At 36.8% G+C, this 22,368-nt stretch overlaps 2 protein-coding genes across 7 annotated transcripts in view; one reads left to right on the top strand and one right to left on the bottom strand.

Moving 5' to 3' along the window:
• LOC130054058 (uncharacterized) overlaps nt 1–22,368 on the top strand; it is a 1,204,346-nt gene that overhangs the window by 977,125 nt on the left and 204,853 nt on the right. The gene's annotated exons all lie outside the window — the stretch shown is intronic.
• LOC125682793 (uncharacterized) overlaps nt 1–22,368 on the bottom strand; it is a 42,748-nt gene that overhangs the window by 6,748 nt on the left and 13,632 nt on the right. For 4 of the 6 annotated variants that reach the window (XM_056162224.1, XM_056162223.1, XM_056162234.1 and 1 more), the window contains 4 exons: nt 21,824–21,873; nt 15,815–15,875; nt 3,947–4,055; nt 587–2,273 (listed from right to left, as the gene is read on the bottom strand). In XM_056162224.1, coding sequence (XP_056018199.1) covers nt 587–2,240 — 1,654 coding nt within the window. In that variant the 5' untranslated portion in view covers nt 2,241–2,273; nt 3,947–4,055; nt 15,815–15,875; nt 21,824–21,873. Of the gene's footprint in view, nt 1–586; nt 2,274–3,946; nt 4,056–15,814; nt 15,876–21,818; nt 21,874–22,368 lie in introns of all 6 variants that reach the window. The other 2 variants (XM_056162228.1, XM_056162237.1) reach the window with 1 other exon arrangement.

Below are 22,368 nucleotides of genomic sequence, written 5' to 3'. Positions count from 1 at the left end.
AGCTCTAATTATAACTCACATTGTAAAATTTAGAATTAATCCCTAGCTCTAATTATAACTCACATTGTAATCAGAATTAATCCCTAGCTCTAATTATAACTCACATTGTAATCAGAATTAATCCCTAGCTCTAAATATAACTCACATTGTAATTAGAATTAATTGATAGCTCTAATTATAACTCACATTGTAATTAGAATTAATCACTATCTCTAATTACAACACACATTATACATGCTGTAATGAAAACTAAACATTACCTATAATTATAACCAACTTGTAATGAAAACTTAACTCCTCCCCTAGATATAACCCATACTGTAATTAAAATTAATCACTAGTTCTAATTATTATGATTATAACCCACCTTGTAATTAAAACTAATCAACACCTCTAATTATAGCCACATTGTAATTAAAATTAGATATGACCTCTAATCATAACCTACACTGTACATTTTCTAAAACATCACTATCATAACAATGTCATAGCATAACAATAATTTATAATGGATTCCTGTGTAGAATTTGATGTTATTTATACTGACTGATATAGTACAATAAACTACAGTACTACTAGTACTTACCAGTCAGAGAGTACCTCCTCTGTAGATATCTATATACAGACACTGTGTTGGTGTTGTCTGATCCGACCCAGAGAAGGTGAGTTTTATCATCATAGTTCAGGCCGCGTGGTATGTTTATCCCGTGTTGTGGTGTCAGTAACAGAGACAGGAAGTGACCGTCCTTGTCAATCATCTGTACTGTGTTGGTGTTACGATCATACACCAGGATGTGTGACAGCGCGTCTGTACAGATTCGCCATGGATTTAGTGATGATCCTGATGGAGGTCCTGTGTAGGAGAATCGATGTCTCCCCCCGCGCTCTGTCACCACTACAGCACCACGTGACGAGTCAGACACAATAATATCACCGTTAGTGTTCTCTGTGATATAATGAGGATCACTATACAGTGTCTGACGTTTGTTGTCGTGTTGTATGGTCAGGATGTGTTGACCACTACTGTTGTACCGGGTTACCTTGCCTGTTTTATAGTTCCACATCCCGACCATCAGATCTCCAGTGGACGGGGAGCAGTACACACACAGTGGTTGCCATGGTGATGTATCCTCTATCTGTGTGGTGACTGTGTGATTGTCCACAGACAGTTTGTTGATGTTACGTTTACTGTCTATATAAATCAGTTCACCAGAACTGTTCACTGTGTGTGGTCCTCCTCCATACCATGGTGTTATACCTGTCACACGGTGTATAGTGTCTCCTGTTGTGTCTGTCAAGATGAGATTGTCATCATCAGAGACCCAGACCCGGTCTGACATCACACGAGATATGTGTCTCACACAACTAACACCTGTCACACAGACAGACGTGTGTAATACAGGTGTGGACATCAGTTTCACACACTCGTCTATTCCTACTTGTCGTTTTCCTGTTGTCATTTGGATTTCTGGGATTCCCCTCAATAACGGACTGACATCCTCCATGTTGAATCCCTCAGTCAGGGACAGCAGCAGGTGTTGTGGAAGATTAGGGGTGTCCTTTATCTGGGGGACACGACTGGTCTTTATAAACAAGAGGAATTGTACCGCTCTGTTTGCTGATTGTTCATATCTGTCTTCATAGTTCTGTATGTGGGTGAGGTGTCTGTTCATTTTTCTCTTCTGTTGTTGTATTCTATCAATCAATAAACCTCGGTATCTTGTTTTAACATCACATACCACAGTGTCAATCAGATCCTTCAGTCTCTGGGCTTTTGTTGACATCTGTGATTGACGGTGACAGATTTGTGGGGGACAAGTTTGGATATCAGTTTGGATTCCTGCCAGGAGAACACGACAGTTATAGAGAGTCTCACTTCTGATGTTGTCAATGATTTCTCTGTGTTGTTGTCGCTTTTTTTGATAGGCTCTACGTAATTCCTGAAACCTATGAGTTCTATGTTCACTGCAGGCAAAACACACAGGGATTTCACATGGCTCACAGAACATTTCATATTTCCAGCCCGGATGTCGGAAACAATCATCATTAATTGGAACACATTTAAACTTCTCACGGTAAATCACAACATCATGGTGTTTGGTATGTAGATCAATGACATGTTTCTCTTTACACTGTAAACACAGATCACGTTTACATGTGTTACAGTAAAACTCAGTGTCCCCCTGACATTGAGAACATTGTCGTACTTTTAGCTGAGTGCTGAGTCCTAGTGTGTCCATGATGTGGAGGGTCTGGGTCTTTAGGAACACAATCTACAATAATTAAACTGACATGTAAATATCAACCTATTCACAATATACATTTATTTCACACATTCAAGTGATCTACATATTTCACACACTGATTGCAATTGACCTGTTTTTTCACATGTACATTTCTTGAATGCTAAGGCCAAAAATATAAATGGTTGTGTTTCCACTAATATTCAGTCAAAATTAGAGTAACTTGGTAGGAAATGAATTATATTTGTTACATCTAAATCCAAGACAAGAAGATGTTCTGAATTCTGATTACAATTTCCATTCAATTAGCAGATCTATTGACATACTGAAAACAAGGGACTCATTTTTCATATAGATACAGTTGTTGAATTTGCTTTGATATTATTAAGTCATATACTAAACTATATTATTACCAGGGTCATCTCCATCTTTTTTAATAATAATTTTTTGGAGAACATGTCAACAAACTTCTAGGGTAGGGGTATAATTTAGAGTCGGTTGTATTAGTGGAACAAAGCCATGATTACTTTCGGCCTAATCAAACACATGTACTTCCATGCTCATGGTCCACAACGCTCACCTGAGTCACCTTGCTGATACAGAGATGTGACTGATCAGCTTAGAACACTGATAGTGGGACAACAATGATCCAAGACCTGTCCCTAGACAACTGTATACACTAAATGTCTTAAGATGATTGTATAATCTGTAAAATGATTTCATTTGTTACTAGTACTTTGTTGTTATTATAGATATCTGATCTACAGTCTGGCCTAATAATTCATATGTCTGAAGTAGCAGGACTCTTGTTGACCTTTGACCTAGATATATGATATCTACGTGTTTTTCCTATTCTGCATATCTAAGCTAAATTCTAATACTCAGCAGCAGTGTAAAGTATGTTGTGTTCTTAATACACAAATGTCCCTGTAGGTACTAATAATGACGGAAGCCTTTACATGTTACATTTAACATTACATGACTGATTGGGACCCGGCTATGAGTCAGAACCCTGGGGTTGTAGAATTCACAAGTTTGGTAGATCCCCTTTTGCTTTTTCTAAATTTGCATTTAGTTTTCATACAGCATCAGCAAAATTAAACGCAATCCCATAATCGACATATGGAACTAAAACCCATATCCCTGAGATCATGAAATTTACAATTTGGGTAAAGGGCTCCTGCTAAATACTTTAATCTTTAGTTTCAATGTAGTATCAGTAACCTTAAGATGTGCTATATATGCCAAGTAGAGCCCCAACCTGGAGTCAAAAACTTTACCCAAGAAATGTACAATTTTGGTACAGGCCTTCCTGCTTTACATTACTATGCATTTAGATTTCATTACAGTTGTGCAGTTGTAGAGGAGAAAATTTGTCAATTTCTATCAGTTTTAATTTGAAAAGAATTGGAATGGAATTTATTCATAAGTTAAAAAATATGCAATTACTAACACACGACGATGGCTGCAGATATTCAACAATAGGTCACCTGAGTGACTCAGGTGACTTAAAAATGCCCTTTGGACAACAGCAGTTTAGTTTGATCTTTGAACAATATGTTGCCTACAGCTTCAGACAACACCTCATATTCCATTCTTGAATCAAACAAAACAGATGTTGTTCTCGGACCCAGTCAATAAATGTATAATTGTAAGTCTTCTTGACTGTTAAGAAATCTGCATGTACAACATAATATACAAACCTATACAGTAACTTGTTGATGGTCCAAGCCTTCGTCAAAACAGGAAGTCAGATTTTGATTAATGTTGAGTCCCCCTACTTAAGGATACTCTGTGTGGTCAAAACTGATGCTGAAGGAGGAAATATGAAAAAGTTACAAAGGAGTGAAACATTGAGAAGTTAAATACAGCATTGTTTTTTTTTTTACAAGAAGAACAAGTTAAATGTGTTTGACAAACAAACTTTGAATAAAATATTTTCATATGAATTTTTAACTCAAGGAGTAGAAAAAACTGAATTAAATCATAGAATTATTTTCCCCCACAAGAACAACAAGTTTAATGTGTTTTTAAAACTCTATGCCCCCAACTATGGCTACATTCAATATTTGCAAATTTGACTGTGACCTTCATTAATGACCTTGACCTTAATCATACACATCAACTTTCCTGGTTTCATTGTGAAATTTACAGTTTTTGAAGTGTATCTCTAAATTATTGATATGTACATAAAATCTCAACGTGCACAATTTCTTCACATCTTTTAATGTTAGACGCAATGACCATTATATAAATAACTGATATGTTTCATTTCACTGACAGTAAGAGTATGGATAGGATAAGTAATGACCCGGTGTACATTGACTCGGGTAGATTAACACAGATAGGATAAGTAATGACCCGGTGTACATTGACTCAGGTAGATTAACACAGATAGGATTAGTAATGACCCGGTGTACATTGACTCGGGTAGATTAACACAGATTATTTAAATTTGATCGATCCTCATGTGATATCATGGGTTTTTGCAAAATCTTTATCAAATTCAACTTTGCACAAAAATTGGTAAACTATTGATACTGAAAAAGTGATATTTTCCATAGATAAACAATAATTTATAATCTAAAACAAGAAGCCCATGGGCCACATCGCTCACCCGAGTCACCTTGGCTCATATTTAAAGCTTTTTCCTACATATTCACATGTAAAATTTAAATCCCTAATGAGGCCCCAACCTACTCCCGGGGGCCATGAATTTTACAAACGTGAATCTGCACTATGTCAGGAAGCTTTCATGTAAATGTAAACTTTTATGGCCCAGTGATTCTGCAGAAGAATTCCCCTATATATTTGTATGTAAAACTTTGATCCCCGGAGACCATGAATTTTACAAACTTGAATTTGCGCTATGTCAGGAAGCTTTCATGTAAATGTAAACTTCTTTGTCCTATTGGTTCTTAAGAAGTACTTTTAAAACGATATTTTTCCTATATATTTGTATACAAATCTTTTAACCCTATTGTGGCCCCATCCTACCGCTGGGGGGTGGGGGGATGGGGGGTGGGGTGGGGGGGCATGATTTTAACAAACATAATTCTGCATTATGTCAGGAAACTTTCAGGTAAATTTCCACTTTTCTGGCCCAGTAGTTCTTGAGAAGAATTTTTTTTAAAGATTTCCCCTTATATTTATGTGTAAAACTTTGATCCCCTATTGTGGCCCCATCCTACCCCCAGGGACCATGGTTTTGTTAACCTTGAACCTGCACTATGTCAGGAAGCTTTCACGTGAATCTCAGCTTTTCTGGCCAAGTGGTTATTGAGAAAATCTTTAAAGATTTTCCCTATATATTTGTATGCAAAATTTTGATACCCTATTGTGGTCCCATCCTACCCCCGGGGAGTCATCATTTTAACAAACCTGAATCTGCAGTATGTCGGGAAGATTTCTTGTAAATCTGTACTTTTCTATCCTAGTGGTTCTGGAGAAGATTTTCAAAGAATTTGTATGTAAAACTTTGATCCCCTATTATGGCCCCATCCTACCACCAGTAGCCATGATTCTATCAAACTTTAATCTGTACTATGTCATGAAGCTTTCATGTAAATTGCATGTAAATGACCCCGTAGTACTTGAGAAGAAGATTTTTAAGTGACCCCCATCCTATTTTTGCATTTATGTGATTATCTCTGATTTGAATTGGGCGAGACCCTTCATTTGACCAAAGTTGAAAGCCCTTCAACCAAGGATACTTTTGGCCAAGTTTGGTTATACAGTAATTGGTCCTGTGGTTTTGGAGAAGAAGTGGAAAATGTAAAACTTTCACAAACAGACGGACAAACAGACAATGGACTACAGGTGATCAGATTAATTGATTGAATATTGTTTAACGTTCCTCTCGAAAATATTTCACTCATATGGAGATGTCACCACTGCTGGTGAAGGGCTGCAAAATTTTAGGCCTATGCTTGGCGCTTATGGTCTTTGAGCAGGGAGGGATCTTTATTGTGTCACATTTGCTGTGATACGAGACCTCAGTTTTTGTGGTCTTATCCGAAGGGCCTCCCTATTTAGTCGCCTCTTACGACAAGCAAGTGGGTGCCAAGGACCTATTCTAACCTGGATCACCACGGGATTCAGGTGATCAGAAAAGCTCACTTGGCAATCAGAAAAGCTCATTTGAGCTTTCATTTCATGCGAGCTAAAACTGTTGTCAAGGGCAGTAACTCCTATCCTGGTATTTCTTTTACTGCATGCCTATTATACAAGGTTTCCCCAATATCCACAATTAATTTATACATATTTATTAATTAGCAGTTTGTTTTTTAAACTGTTGACATTTAAAATTTGTCATTTTCACAAGTTTTTATCTATTTTGATTATTCTGTATAACAAAAAAGTGTGATTTTCTTGTGTTAACATATATTTCTGTTTTAGTATATCTGACATCTTTAAAACGGTGGCAGCATGAACATTTTCTTTGGTTATTAAATAAATTTGAATACATGTATATTGAGTGGAAATAAATACATTTTTTCCTACTTTCAACTATTAATATTAATAAGTCACATGAGGATCGACCCTCGTTAACATTTGTATTCTTTTGTTATTTTTTTTAGCAGTCTGACCAGCTGATTGGTAAACCAAGAAGCCCATGGACCACATCTCTCATTTGATTCACCTTGGCCCTACCACTGTTCAGGTGTTGGAATTTTTAAAAGATATTTTAATCAATGTTTATTCCGATGAAAATTTTTTGACCCCCCCCCCTCCCTATCTATAGTATCTATATACTAAAGTATGAAAGCCCTAGCTTAAATAGTTCAAGAAATATTTCTAAAGATTTTTCCATCTACAGAGCTGCCAACATTATGAAATGGAAAATAATAAGGCGGGGGTCAGGGGACAGCTTGGGTTTCCTTCTGCTGGAGATCTTTTATGAATAAATATGTAACCTGAGCAATTTTAGGCATACTTAAAATCCAAATTTAATGAATTTAGACTGTATACTAATTGTTATGCATTTTACAAATGCAAAAGATTAAATGCATCTTTTATTGATTTTACTTCCTAAAACTTGACGTGTAAAAAATATTGTTACATTATTATATTATGTAATTTTACAGTTACTGTGTCAGTTATTCTGGCAAGTGTTTTAATGTCATTTTCCCCGCCGTGAGAAATGTTGAAGTTTATCAAACAGATTGTACACTTATCATACAAACTCCCCCTTTCTGACTTTGAAACAAATAGATGTTTACAGAGTACTTGCATATTTTTCTTCGAATTTTTGGCTCTTCTTTGGGGGAGTATTGTTGTTATTTCCATCAACACATGTCTTACGTTTAGTAGCAGCTGCCATATTGTTTATTTCAAAGCATTAAAATTATTGAGATTCTGTATATATATATATAGACTATGCAAACAAACGTAGTAATGACTATGGCTTGTTTATTATAAAAGTAACAAGAGGACCATGGGCCACATCGCTCACCTGAGTCACCTTGGCCCATATCTGAAGACTTTCCATATATATTTGCATGTAAAACCTTGGTCCCTATTATGGCCCAAACTACCCTTTGCAAACTTGAATCTACAGTATGTCAGAAAGCTTTCATGTAAATGTCAACTTCTTTGGCCCGATGGTTCTTTTAAAGCTTTTTTCTATATTTGTATGTAAAACTTTGACCCCCCACCCACCCACTTGTGGCCCCATCCTACCCCCCGGGGACCATGATTTGAACAAACTTGAATCTGCACTATGTTAGAAAGTTTTCTTGTAAATATCAGCTTTTCTGACTCAGTGGTTATTGAGAAAAAGATTTTAACTATATATGTAAAACTTTGATCCCCCTTATGGCCCCATCCTACCCCCGGAGCCCAAGATTTGAAGAAACTTGAATCTGCACTATGTCAGAAAGTTTTCATGTAAAAATCAGCTTTTCTAACTCAGTGGTTCTTGAGAAGAAGATTTTTAAAGTTTTTCCCTATATATTTGTGTGTAAAACTTTGATCCCCCCTTGGGGCCCCATCTTATCCCCGGGGGCCATGATTTGAACAAACTTGAATCTGCACTATGTCAGAAAGTTTTCATGTAAAAATCAGTTTTTCTGGCTTAGTGGTTCTTGAGAAGATTTTTAAAGATTTTTCCTGTATATTTGTATGTAAAACTTTGATCCCCTATTGTGGCCCCATCCAACCCCAGGGGTCCATGAGTTGAACAAACTTGAATCTGCATTATGTCAGGAAGCTTTCATGTAAATCTCAGCTTTTCTGGCTTAGTGGTTCTTGAGAAGAAGATTTTTAAAGTTTTTCCCTATATATTTGTGTGTATAACTTTGATCCCCCCCCCTTGGGGCCCCATCTTATCCCCGGGGGCCATGATTTGAACAAACTTGAATCTGCACTATGTCAAGAAGTTTTCATGTAAAAATCAGCTTTTCTGACTCAGTGGTTCTTGAGAAGAAGATTTTTAAAGTTTTTCCCTATATATTTGTGTGTAAAACTTTGATCCCCCCTTGGGGCCGCATCCTATCCCCGGGGGCCATGATTTGAACAAACTTGAATCTGCACTATGTCAGAAAGTTTTCATGTAAAAATCAGCTTTTCTGACTCAGTGGTTCTTGAGAAGAAGATTTTTCCTATATATTTGTGTGTAAAACTTTGATCCCCTATTGTGGCCCCATCCAACCCCCGGGGCCCATGATTTGAACAAACTTGAATCTGCATTATGTCAGGAAGCTTTCATGTAAATCTCAGCTTTTCTGGCTTAGTGGTTCTTGAGAAGAAGATTTTTAAAGTTTTTCCCTATATATTTGTGTGCAAAACTTTGATCCCCCCTTGGGGCCCCATCCTATCCCCGGGGGCCATGATTTGAACAAACTTGAATCTGCATTATGTCAGGAAGTTTTCATGTAAAAATCAGCTTTTCTAACTCAGTGGTTCTTGAGAAGAAGATTTTTAAAGTTTTTCCCTATATATTTGTGTGTAAAACTTTGATCCCCCCTTGGGGCCCCATCTTATCCCCGGGGGCCATGATTTGAACAAACTTGAATCTGCACTATGTCAGAAAGTTTTCATGTAAAAATCAGCTTTTCTGGCTTAGTGGTTCTTGAGAAGATTTTTAAAGATTTTTCCTGTATATTTGTATGTAAAACTTTGATCCCCTATTGTGGCCCCATCCAACCCCAGGGGCCCATGAGTTGAACAAACTTGAATCTGCATTATGTCAGGAAGCTTTCATGTAAATCTCAGCTTTTCTGGCTTAGTGGTTCTTGAGAAGAAGATTTTTAAAGTTTTGCCCTATATATTTGTGTGTATAACTTTGATCCCCCCCCCCTTGGGGCCCCATCTTCTCCCCGGGGGCCATGATTTGAACAAACTTGAATCTGCACTATGTCAAGAAGTTTTCATGTAAAAATCAGCTTTTCTGACTCAGTGGTTCTTGAGAAGAAGATTTTTAAAGTTTTTCCCTATATATTTGTGTGTAAAACTTTGATCCCCCCTTGGGGCCGCATCCTATCCCCGGGGGCCATGATTTGAATAAACTTGAATCTGCACTATGTCAGAAAGTTTTCATGTAAAAATCAGCTTTTCTGACTCAGTGGTTCTTGAGAAGAAGATTTTTCCTATATATTTGTGTGTAAAACTTTGATCCCCTATTGTGGCCCCATCCAACCCCCGGGGCCCATGATTTGAACAAACTTGAATCTGCATTATGTCAGGAAGCTTTCATGTAAATCTCAGCTTTTCTGGCTTAGTGGTTCTTGAGAAGAAGATTTTTAAAGTTTTTCCCTATATATTTGTGTGCAAAACTTTGATCCCCCCTTGGGGCCCCATCCTATCCCCGGGGGCCATGATTTGAACAAACTTGAATCTGCATTATGTCAGGAAGTTTTCATGTAAAAATCAGCTTTTCTAACTCAGTGGTTCTTGAGAAGAAGATTTTTAAAGTTTTTCCCTATATATTTGTGTGTAAAACTTTGATCCCCCCTTGGGGCCCCATCTTATCCCCGGGGGCCATGATTTGAACAAACTTGAATCTGCACTATGTCAGAAAGTTTTCATGTAAAAATCAGCTTTTCTGGCTTAGTGGTTCTTGAGAAGATTTTTAAAGATTTTTCCTGTATATTTGTATGTAAAACTTTGATCCCCTATTGTGGCCCCATCCAACCCCAGGGGCCCATGAGTTGAACAAACTTGAATCTGCATTATGTCAGGAAGCTTTCATGTAAATCTCAGCTTTTCTGGCTTAGTGGTTCTTGAGAAGAAGATTTTTAAAGTTTTGCCCTATATATTTGTGTGTATAACTTTGATCCCCCCCCCCTTGGGGCCCCATCTTCTCCCCGGGGGCCATGATTTGAACAAACTTGAATCTGCACTATGTCAAGAAGTTTTCATGTAAAAATCAGCTTTTCTGACTCAGTGGTTCTTGAGAAGAAGATTTTTAAAGTTTTTCCCTATATATTTGTGTGTAAAACTTTGATCCCCCCTTGGGGCCGCATCCTATCCCCGGGGGCCATGATTTGAATAAACTTGAATCTGCACTATGTCAGAAAGTTTTCATGTAAAAATCAGCTTTTCTGACTCAGTGGTTCTTGAGAAGAAGATTTTTCCTATATATTTGTGTGTAAAACTTTGATCCCCTATTGTGGCCCCATCCAACCCCCGGGGCCCATGATTTGAACAAACTTGAATCTGCATTATGTCAGGAAGCTTTCATGTAAATCTCAGCTTTTCTGGCTTAGTGGTTCTTGAGAAGAAGATTTTTAAAGTTTTTCCCTATATATTTGTGTGCAAAACTTTGATCCCCCCTTGGGGCCCCATCCTATCCCCGGGGGCCATGATTTGAACAAACTTGAATCTGCATTATGTCAGGAAGTTTTCATGTAAAAATCAGCTTTTCTAACTCAGTGGTTCTTGAGAAGAAGATTTTTAAAGTTTTTCCCTATATATTTGTGTGTAAAACTTTGATCCCCCCTTGGGGCCCCATCTTATCCCCGGGGGCCATGATTTGAACAAACTTGAATCTGCACTATGTCAGAAAGTTTTCATGTAAAAATCAGCTTTTCTGGCTTAGTGGTTCTTGAGAAGATTTTTAAAGATTTTTCCTGTATATTTGTATGTAAAACTTTGATCCCCTATTGTGGCCCCATCCAACCCCAGGGGCCCATGAGTTGAACAAACTTGAATCTGCATTATGTCAGGAAGCTTTCACGTAAATCTCAGCTTTTCTGGCTTAGTGGTTCTTGAGAAGAAGATTTTTAAAGTTTTTCCCTATATATTTGTGTGTATAACTTTGATCCCCCCTTGGGGCCCCATCTTATCCCCGGGGGCCATGATTTGAACAAACTTGAATCTGCACTATGTCAGAAAGTTTTCATGTAAAAATCAGCTTTTCTGACTCAGTGGTTCTTGAGAAGAAGATTTTTAAAGTTTTTCCCTATATATTTGTGTGTAAAACTTTGATCCCCCCCCCCCCTTGGGGCCGCATCCTATCCCCGGGGGCCATGATTTGAACAAACTTGAATCTGCACTATGTCAGAAAGTTTTCATGTAAAAATCAGCTTTTCTGACTCAGTGGTTCTTGAGAAGAAGATTTTTCCTATATATTTGTGTGTAAAACTTTGATTCCCTATTGTGGCCCCATCCAACCCCAGGGGCCCATGAGTTGAACAAACTTGAATCTGCATTATGTCAGGAAGATTTCATGTAAATCTCAGCTTTTCTGGCTTAGTGGTTCTTGAGAAGAAGATTTTTAAAGTTTTTCCCTATATATTTGTGTGCAAAACTTTGATCCCCCCTTGGGGCCCCATCCTATCCCCGGGGGCCATGATTTGAACAAACTTGAATCTGCACTATGTCAGGAAGTTTTCATGTAAAAATCAGCTTTTATGACTCAGTGGTTCTTGAGAAGACTATTTTTAAAGTTTTTCCCTATATATTTGTGTGTAAAACTTTGATCCCCCCTTGGGGCCCCATCCTATCCCCGGGGGCCATGATTTGAACAAACTTGAATCTGCACTATGTCAGGAAGTTTTCATGTAAAAATCAGCTTTTCTGACTCAGTGGTTCTTGAGAAGACTATTTTTAAAGTTTTTCCCTATATATTTGTGTGTAAAACTTTGATCCCCCCTTGGGGCCCCATCTTATCCCAGGGGGCCATGATTTGAACAAACTTGAATCTGCACTATGTCAAAGTTTTCATGTAAAATCAGCTTTTCTGGCTTAGTGGTTCTTGAGAAGATTTTTCCTTATATTTGTATGTAAAACTTTGATCCCCTATTGTGGCCCCATCCAACCCCCGGGGCCCATGATTTGAACAAACTTGAATCTGCATTATGTCAGGAAGCTTTCATGTAAATCTCAGCTTTTCTGGCTTAGTGGTTCTTGAGAAGAAGATTTTTAAAGTTTTTCCCTATATATTTGTGTGCAAAACTTTGATCCCCCCTTGGGGCCCCATCCTATCCCCGGGGGCCATGATTTGAACAAACTTGAATCTGCATTATGTCAGGAAGTTTTCATGTAAAAATCAGCTTTTCTAACTCAGTGGTTCTTGAGAAGAAGATTTTTAAAGTTTTTCCCTATATATTTGTGTGTAAAACTTTGATCCCCCCTTGGGGCCCCATCTTATCCCCGGGGGCCATGATTTGAACAAACTTGAATCTGCACTATGTCAGAAAGTTTTCATGTAAAAATCAGCTTTTCTGGCTTAGTGGTTCTTGAGAAGATTTTTAAAGATTTTTCCTGTATATTTGTATGTAAAACTTTGATCCCCTATTGTGGCCCCATCCAACCCCAGGGGCCCATGAGTTGAACAAACTTGAATCTGCATTATGTCAGGAAGCTTTCACGTAAATCTCAGCTTTTCTGGCTTAGTGGTTCTTGAGAAGAAGATTTTTAAAGTTTTTCCCTATATATTTGTGTGTATAACTTTGATCCCCCCTTGGGGCCCCATCTTATCCCCGGGGGCCATGATTTGAACAAACTTGAATCTGCACTATGTCAGAAAGTTTTCATGTAAAAATCAGCTTTTCTGACTCAGTGGTTCTTGAGAAGAAGATTTTTAAAGTTTTTCCCTATATATTTGTGTGTAAAACTTTGATCCCCCCCCCCCCTTGGGGCCGCATCCTATCCCCGGGGGCCATGATTTGAACAAACTTGAATCTGCACTATGTCAGAAAGTTTTCATGTAAAAATCAGCTTTTCTGACTCAGTGGTTCTTGAGAAGAAGATTTTTCCTATATATTTGTGTGTAAAACTTTGATCCCCTATTGTGGCCCCATCCAACCCCAGGGGCCCATGAGTTGAACAAACTTGAATCTGCATTATGTCAGGAAGATTTCATGTAAATCTCAGCTTTTCTGGCTTAGTGGTTCTTGAGAAGAAGATTTTTAAAGTTTTTCCCTATATATTTGTGTGCAAAACTTTGATCCCCCCTTGGGGCCCCATCCTATCCCCGGGGGCCATGATTTGAACAAACTTGAATCTGCACTATGTCAGGAAGTTTTCATGTAAAAATCAGCTTTTATGACTCAGTGGTTCTTGAGAAGACTATTTTTAAAGTTTTTCCCTATATATTTGTGTGTAAAACTTTGATCCCCCCTTGGGGCCCCATCCTATCCCCGGGGGCCATGATTTGAACAAACTTGAATCTGCACTATGTCAGGAAGTTTTCATGTAAAAATCAGCTTTTATGACTCAGTGGTTCTTGAGAAGACTATTTTTAAAGTTTTTCCCTATATATTTGTGTGTAAAACTTTGATCCCCCCTTGGGGCCCCATCTTATCCCAGGGGGCCATGATTTGAACAAACTTGAATCTGCACTATGTCAAAGTTTTCATGTAAAATCAGCTTTTCTGGCTTAGTGGTTCTTGAGAAGATTTTTCCTTATATTTGTATGTAAAACTTTGATCCCCTATTGTGGCCCCATCCAACCCCAGGGGCCCATGAGTTGAACAAACTTGAATCTGTATTATGTCAGGAAGCTTTCATGTAAATCTCAGCTTTTCTGGCTTAGTGGTTCTTGAGAAGAAGATTTTTAAAGTTTTTCCCTATATATTTGTGTGTAAAACTTTGATCCCCCCCTTGGGGCCGCATCCTATCCCCGGGGGCCATGATTTGAACAAACTTGAATCTGCACTATGTCAGAAAGTTTTCATGTAAAAATCAGCTTTTCTGACTCAGTGGTTCTTGGGAAGAAGATTTTTCCTATATATTTGTATGTAAAACTTTGATCCCCTATTGTGGCCCCATCCAACCCCCGGGGCCCATGATTTGAACAAACTTGAATCTGCAATATGTCAGGAAGCTTTCATGTAAATCTCACCTTTTCTAGCTTAGTGGTTCTTGAGAAGAAGATTTTTAAATGACCCCACCCTATTTTTACATTTTTGTGATTATCTCCCCTTTGAAAGGGACATGGCCCTTCATTTGAACAAACTTGAAAGTCCTTCACCCAAGGATGCTTTTGGCCAAGTTAGGTTGAAATTGGCCCAGTGGTTCTGGAGAAGAAGTCAAAAATGTGAAAAATTTACAGACAGACAGATGGACAAAATGTGATCAGAATAGCTCACTTGAACCTTCGGTTCAGGTGAGCTAAAAACCAATGACAGACAGCTCTAAAACTTTCGAAATGTGAAATAGGCGAAAATCGGAAGATATATAGTGAAATCGCAAGACGCATTGTCGGTCCTAAAATCGTAAGCCTTACACCAAAATCGTGAGGGTTGGCAGCTCTGTATCTAACAGCATGTAAAACTTTGATGCCCTATTTTGGCCTCACCCTACCCCTGGAGCCTATGAATTGCACAAACTTGGACCTACTCCATGTAAAGAAGCTGTGGTGTAAATTTCCACTTTTCTGGCCCTAGGGATTTTGAAAAGCTTTTTAAAGAGTGTCCCTTTTTCACTCGTACATAAAACACTTTGATCCCCTATCGTGCCCCCCCCCCCCCCCCAAATTGAATCTACCATGTCTGAAAGCTTTCATATAAATTTGAATTTTGTCCCATTAATCCTTAAGAAATAAGGAAAAGATAAGAAGATTTTTAAAGATTTTCCCCAAATATTCCCATGTAAAACTTTGACCCTATAGTGGCTCCAACCTATACCCGGGTGCGGTGGAGTGGTAGGGGGGGGGCATGATTTTAACAAACTTAAATCTACATGATGTCAGAAAGCAGCAATATCAATTTGAACTTTCCTGGCTCAGTGGATCTTGAGAAGGAAATTTTTAAATAACACCACCCTATTTTGCATTTTTAAGGTTATACATGGCCCTTCATTTGAATAAACTTAAATCCCCTTCATCCATGAATGATTTGTACCAAGTTTTATTGAAATTGGTCCAGTGGTTCTGGAAAAGATGAAAATGGGAAAAGTTTACGGACAGACCGACAATAAGTGATCAGAATAGCTCAGGTGAGCTAAAAACAAGTTCACCTATTCAATTATTTCTCAAAGTGAAAATGATGTAATCTACTGCATAATCCGTTTTTTCAAGGTAACAATGAGTTGCAGACAGACAGACAGACCAAAAACGGTTTCATTGACATCAAAATACACAGACACAATTCTGTGTAGATGTATGTGTATATAGGAACCATTACCTTTTTAACATCACCTTTCTTTCCTCAGTAATGCAGGACCTCATGGGAGTCCAGTGTGAACCTAAAAACATCAAGTGGTAACATTTATTTGAATATCACCATGGTGATCAATTCACTTTGATCTGAAACATTTTCTCAGAAAACAAAACCTTGACCAAGCTCACTGCTAATCATGTACTGCATTGAAATTCAAACTTCAACTTAACAAGAGGCCCATGGGCATTAACAGTAACCTGAGTATCATACATGTATATAGAAAAGTGTTGTCTGTTGATGAGTGATTCTTTTAAACATGAAGAACTGAATGAGTTTCTGATTTTGTAATCAATTATTGCATTTATCTGTTTGTATGCAATTTTTGTCACAAGTATGATTTTTTATTCTCTTCTTATTACAAAGTTGTCCACTAGATACAAAGTGGGAGGGACGGACAGAAGATAGATGTGTAGACAGACAGACACGGTGATTCTTACATCTAAACCTAATCTACAGGGGCTAATTCTGTGAACTTCATTTGTTTATTATATATTCAGAGGTAAAAAACAGATTTTCAAGAATACAATGTGGTTTTTTTTCACTACCATTGTTTGCTTTCTAGGTTTTATTGTACAAGGACTTTATGGAAGAAGTGAGTGGAGTTGACATAAAATAACGTAAACAAGTTAACTAAAATTAAGAGTATCATGTGGTATCACTAAAAATAACCTGTTTGAGTTATCAACAGTACCACACGGTATTTGATAAAGAACAGGAGCAAAGAGAGGTAGCTCACTGTGACAAAAAGATAACTTGCATGCTTTATTTTTTTACCTTCTAATAACGTGTTTGCATTATGGCCATGACTGTTTGTCAAATACTCTTGAGAAGTAAGAGTTACTGGATTTTCAGATATGAACTTAAAAATGGAGGTTCCTTGTCACGACAGACATTGACATGTTAAATAACCCTCACTGCCACAGTCCTGAGAACTAAGTATAGGTCTAGACATGTTAAATAACCCTCACTGCCACAGTCCTGAGAACTAAGTATAGGTCTAGACATGTTAAATAACCCTCACTGCCACAGTCCTGAGAACTAAGTATAGGTCTAGACATGTTAAATAACCCTCACTGCCACAGTCCTGAGAACTAAGTATAGGTCTAAATTTGTGGTCCTTCACTTAAAGCTGGTGATGGCTTAGTATGAATGAGAATTTCTTGAAGTGATGTGAAGCAAACAAACAAAACAGTATCACTATCTGACAAGTTTGATTGTTTGATCCTTTAAATGAAATAATGCACCACAGGGGTGCAGGAGTCCTGAAATTTACATTGTCTGCCCCCCTTGTCCCAAGAATGCTTCATACAAAGAACTTGATTCACAAACCCCAAAATATGGCCCTTAAAATATATAAAAATGAATGGAAATGTTGAATACGAGTATTGATGTTATAAATATGTATCAGAATCCGGGGTTTAAAAAAACAAGTTAGATTTTAAAAATAGGAGCACAACTAAAGCTGTATACATACTAGAACCGGATATGGTACCGTATTTTTGTCATTTTTCACCAAAAACTGGTTATTTTGTAAAGGTTTTGCCATACTGGTTTCATGTCGACCAAAATATTTAAAGTATTTTTATAATATACACCTTTTCAATTGACCATAAATGCAAAAATATTTTAGGGCGAGCTAGGAGCAATATTTTTATTTTTCAAAAAACAATATTCCAGATTGCTGAAAAATATTACGGCTATAATGTGCTGGTGGTGGTAAACTTGAATTTTACAGAAAATATGGCTGGTTTAAGTATCTTATGGAGAAGGAAACTACGTTTTTTATTTCGTGTCATGTACATCAGTCATTTTAGTTCGGTGTTTATTTTTAAAGCAAGGGAAATTCCCTCACCTAATAATAGTTTTCAGTTGCAGCTTGTTTTGCCCTTTTACTATATATGTTCATTTTCAATACCTAGTTGTTTTCATCTTTTAAAGTCGTTCACAAAGCATCTTCATTGCATCGTTGCTTAAAAACTCTGTACAATTTTGGTAGTTTTACATTATTATCATAAACATTATCATTAAACGAAACGACAGTTACCGAAACTGTTAGGCCTAGTGACTGAAATGAACACGGCGCGGCGTTTTCTTTCATTTTGGGATATCGGAAAATATTCAGGCTTCACGAAGTATTCTTGTATGGTACTGATATCATATCGAATAATTTTTGCTTTATTTATTTTACAAAATTGTTACTACGCAGCTTTAGACTGTCAACATTCGAAATAACTGCTTTATTTAACCTAACTTTACGTACATTGGGAGCAAGTCCTTCTTTGATTTACAGTACATCCAAGTTTCGGGTTGAATATTAGCATGACCTTGTCAGGCAAAGATGAATTCAAAATAACAGATTTAAACTACAATATGACTTACCATAGCATGCAGCATTGCCGCCAGATAAATCCGACACAGTAAATTATGTAAGCAATTCATAGATAGCGATCCACATGTTATCGATGAGACATGACGTCATCTGTTGTAAGACATTCATGACGCATTTTATGCTTCGATAGGCGGATCAAGTAAACCCCATATGAAAATACTCGATATACCGTTTTTTTTATTTATTTCACATATGACATCGTTGTACATATCAAGAGTTTTTTATTTTTATGTAACTTTACTTGTAAACAAAGACTGCGTTTTGTTTTTTGTTTGAGGGGAGGGGGTAAGACAATACAGTATTTATTGTGCATGTTTAATTCCGTTGATTTTCAATTTCATGGTCTAATTCGAAGGCCTATCAACATATCAGTGTTCCATTGTCCAATGTAACATTAGAAAAGAAAAAATAGTCTTGGTTGTCAAGGAGGTGTGTCCCCATGCCAAGTTTCATTTATACAATATAAACAAATATTTTTTTCAGCGTGCGCATCAAATCAAATTGCGTGATACAAGTAAAATTAAATTATGACAGACGGACTGAATGCTATATTATATATGTTTTGCCAATTAATAAACTGGACATGTGTTGTACCAATAAATATATCTTAATTTAATAATCCAGCCTACAATGGCAACAGGAAATTGTGCTTAAATTGTCCAATCTTCAAAACCTTAAATTGTGTACATGTGTGTGGTGGCGGTGGTGGGTGGTGGTCTTCATCCACTCAAACTGTCCCAATACCCCTCCCGAATTCAGTTTCTTTAAGTGTGCAGTGGATAAATCGCCACATGGACCCATCCAAGTCTACTGTAAGGATGTTTTAAAATCTCGGTTTCAAATGCAATTAGTTCACACACAAATATATATAGACAACATTATTTGACGATTTGCATTTTAGTTGCTTCTATTCATACACGCTACACAACAGTACTGAATCTATAACTTCGTGAGAGAGAGAGAGATCGAGAGAGAGAGAGCATCAGTAATTGTATACAGGTATGGGAAGTTTAATCAATCAAATCTTAAGTGTACAATATTATTCTTATTAATTAACCATTCCATTTCATTCTGATATATTTAATTTCCCTTTTTTCCATGTTAAATTATTCGGCTGGCGCGAGTTAGGACTGCTCCCCCCTCCCTTTTTTAAACCGATGTTACGTGCCTAGCTATCTAACGCCCTCTCCGTCAAAAATTAAATAAATATATAATCTATATTATTACAACTTCATTGGATTTACTAGATTTTATTTTACCACCGTCATACATGTTAATCTAGGCATTTAAAAAAAAAATTCCATCTTCGATAGCAAAATGTATTCAGTCCATGGTGAACTCGTGCTGCTCGACAATGTGCCGACTAACACGTACAGGTGTTTGTGTACGGGATGTCGAGAATTTGGGCGTTTCATAAAGGTGTGAACATCTGCGGGGAAGTCTGCATACGGATATATATCAATATCTTGATATATCTATATACAAGAAATAATCCCGATTTACAAACATGTTGAGGTTTCTACTTAGAGATAATTAAAATCCATTTAGCGACACTGTCCACTCTGTTTCTGGGTTGTTTTTTTAAAAACAATTTATCTGCTTCAAACATATAAACGTGAAAAGTTAATACAGAACGGACGTCATAAGTTGAATTGAGATGAATTGTTTCGAATAGCAAACTCCAACATGTAAACAATTTAAGCAAGTTATCAAATCAGTATTATAGTTCTTTGGAGATAGACAGTGAAGGTACATTTTTTAAAAATTAAATTACTATTTTAAATTTACAATAATATATCTCATTAAATAATATGAATATATACAAGTCGCCGTTTTATACGTTTTAATTTTCACCCACTAATATTTCGCTTAGTATTTTTTTTTTATCACACGAAGGTGCACGGTGGCACAAAGGAGGCACAGATGTCAGATCTCCATGGACTTAAAGGTCTACCTCGCTCAGAAAATTAAGACTTCAGAGGTGCCGCACGACAATGTTAAAGGTCCACCGTGTTTTATTTTTAAAAAATTAGTTTTAAAAATCAATTTTTGTAATTAGTTACTATAATTACTCAAGTTTAACCAAAATTATACAGTTGTCTCTCTTTTTATCCTCAATTATATCAATTTTAATGGAAGTTGATACAAATAGATATATGCAACTTGAACAGTGATTGGGATAAGCACGCGCCCTGCGCCATAGTCGAATTAAATCAAAGAATGGCGCATAGAATATTGAAACACTGCGCCGTTGTGGCGCACATCGTCGATATACCTAGTTTGAGCTTTTCCCCACTGACGTAGATATCCAAACTTTTTAACTTTTGAGCTGATCCCCCACTTAATCTATATCGATTAAGTGCTTGAAAAATCTTTATCACTGGTAATGCTTTAGTAATAGTTCAACTTTACGTTCTTTTAAGCGCAAGTATGACTTAGATTTCCTCAGTGTCTAATCAAACAGTAAAAAGTTATCTGATTGGTTAATACCGTTAAATTGCAATTTTAATGCGCACGGACTGGAGATGCCACGGAAAAAAATTCTTGAGCCTGACAAAGGGCAAACTGACTTAATGATCAGCCAGTACTGGCAAGTAGACACTGTAGGAGCAGAAGGAGATGATGACGCGGACAATCACAATGAGAATCCTTACTTTAACAAAACGTAAATTTAACACAAATAATAAAACTAAAATTATCCACGGTATTACTGTCTGTCAGTAGTGTTTAAATTATAATTTATTGGTCTCTCGGACTTGTCATTTTAAAATGTCTCATAAAAATTTTAATTTGGCGCATTCATTTTAGAAATGTCACATCGACACTAGCTGGTAACGCGCCATTGTCACATTAAGCAATTTGCTTATCCCACTCACTGAACTTGAAAATATTAACTCGTCTTTGAGACAGACAGTAAAACAATACTATTTGCTGTGGTCCTTTCACTGCAAGGAATTTTAATTTTTAATCACGATTTTTCAATTATGTCCAATACAGCGGGGAAAAAATTGTAGTGTTATGTAATGGGAAGGGGGGGGGGCAATATATCACAAATTTAAACATTGTGATAGAAAATATTCAAGTTCCTAGTATTTTAACAGTTGTGATTTACAACCAGAATAAGCCCAAAAAATATATATTAACCTATGCGTCCATTTTTTGTGCATTACACTGTGATTCTCATAACGTCAACATCATGACGTTATATAGTTTTTCTGTTGAAAAACAACAAAAACTTTAAACGACTGTAAAACGAAAACTAGAAAAGATATAGTTATAAAATAAATTATTCTATAACCTATAAATCCTAGAGCATCAACTGTGAAAGTCTCATTTATTTTGGCGAAAGGGCCAATTTTAGTACTTTGTGGCTCTGGTTGTTTGAAATTTTTGACAGATGACACACGACGATACACAGAGAACAATAGCAATAGGTCACCCGAGTGACTCAGGTGACCTAAAATAGCCAATATTATTAAGTTGTGACTAGACATTGATATCCTCCTTTAACACTCCATGTCATTCATATCCAGAGTTACAAATATAGGTAAAGTATCCATGTAATAAAGAAACTCTTACAATACCACTCTGTTTTTATCTTCCTTTTCTCTTTCACACAGCTGTCCTGAGGATTCTGTTAAAAGTAATCTAAGTAGTTAATAATTCTATGATTCTATTATAGATTGTACAATTCTAACTTAAGATAAATTTGAATTATTGTTAGTATACATACAATGTTTGTTTGAGTCAATGTGGAATGCTATACAATGAAATCTTCTAATGCCATGGGAACATGACTCTATCAAAATATTTTTACTTGACCCAAATACAAACTTGACCTGTGTAATTTGATACATTGATATCCTGACCATTAATTCAAAATGTCCACATACAACTGAGACAACCAAAGACTGAAGAGTCTAACAAGAGAGGTAGTGACTGTTTGTTCACCAAACATCCACAATTAGAGGTAAATTGGGTAGGATCTTAAAACAGAGGTCATGGTAGGCGTTAGCACGATAAAGAACCCTCACTACTAGGACCTTAAATTGATGAAGTTTCAAAAAGAGAAAACCATTCTTGAATGAGACAGAAAATAATGTATGATCTTCAATATCTCATCTTATTT

Source organism: Ostrea edulis, chromosome 1, assembly GCF_947568905.1.
Source record: "Ostrea edulis chromosome 1, xbOstEdul1.1, whole genome shotgun sequence".
Classification (NCBI taxonomy): Eukaryota; Metazoa; Mollusca; class Bivalvia; order Ostreida; family Ostreidae; genus Ostrea; species Ostrea edulis.
This window is presented reverse-complemented; position numbering and strand designations above follow the sequence as displayed.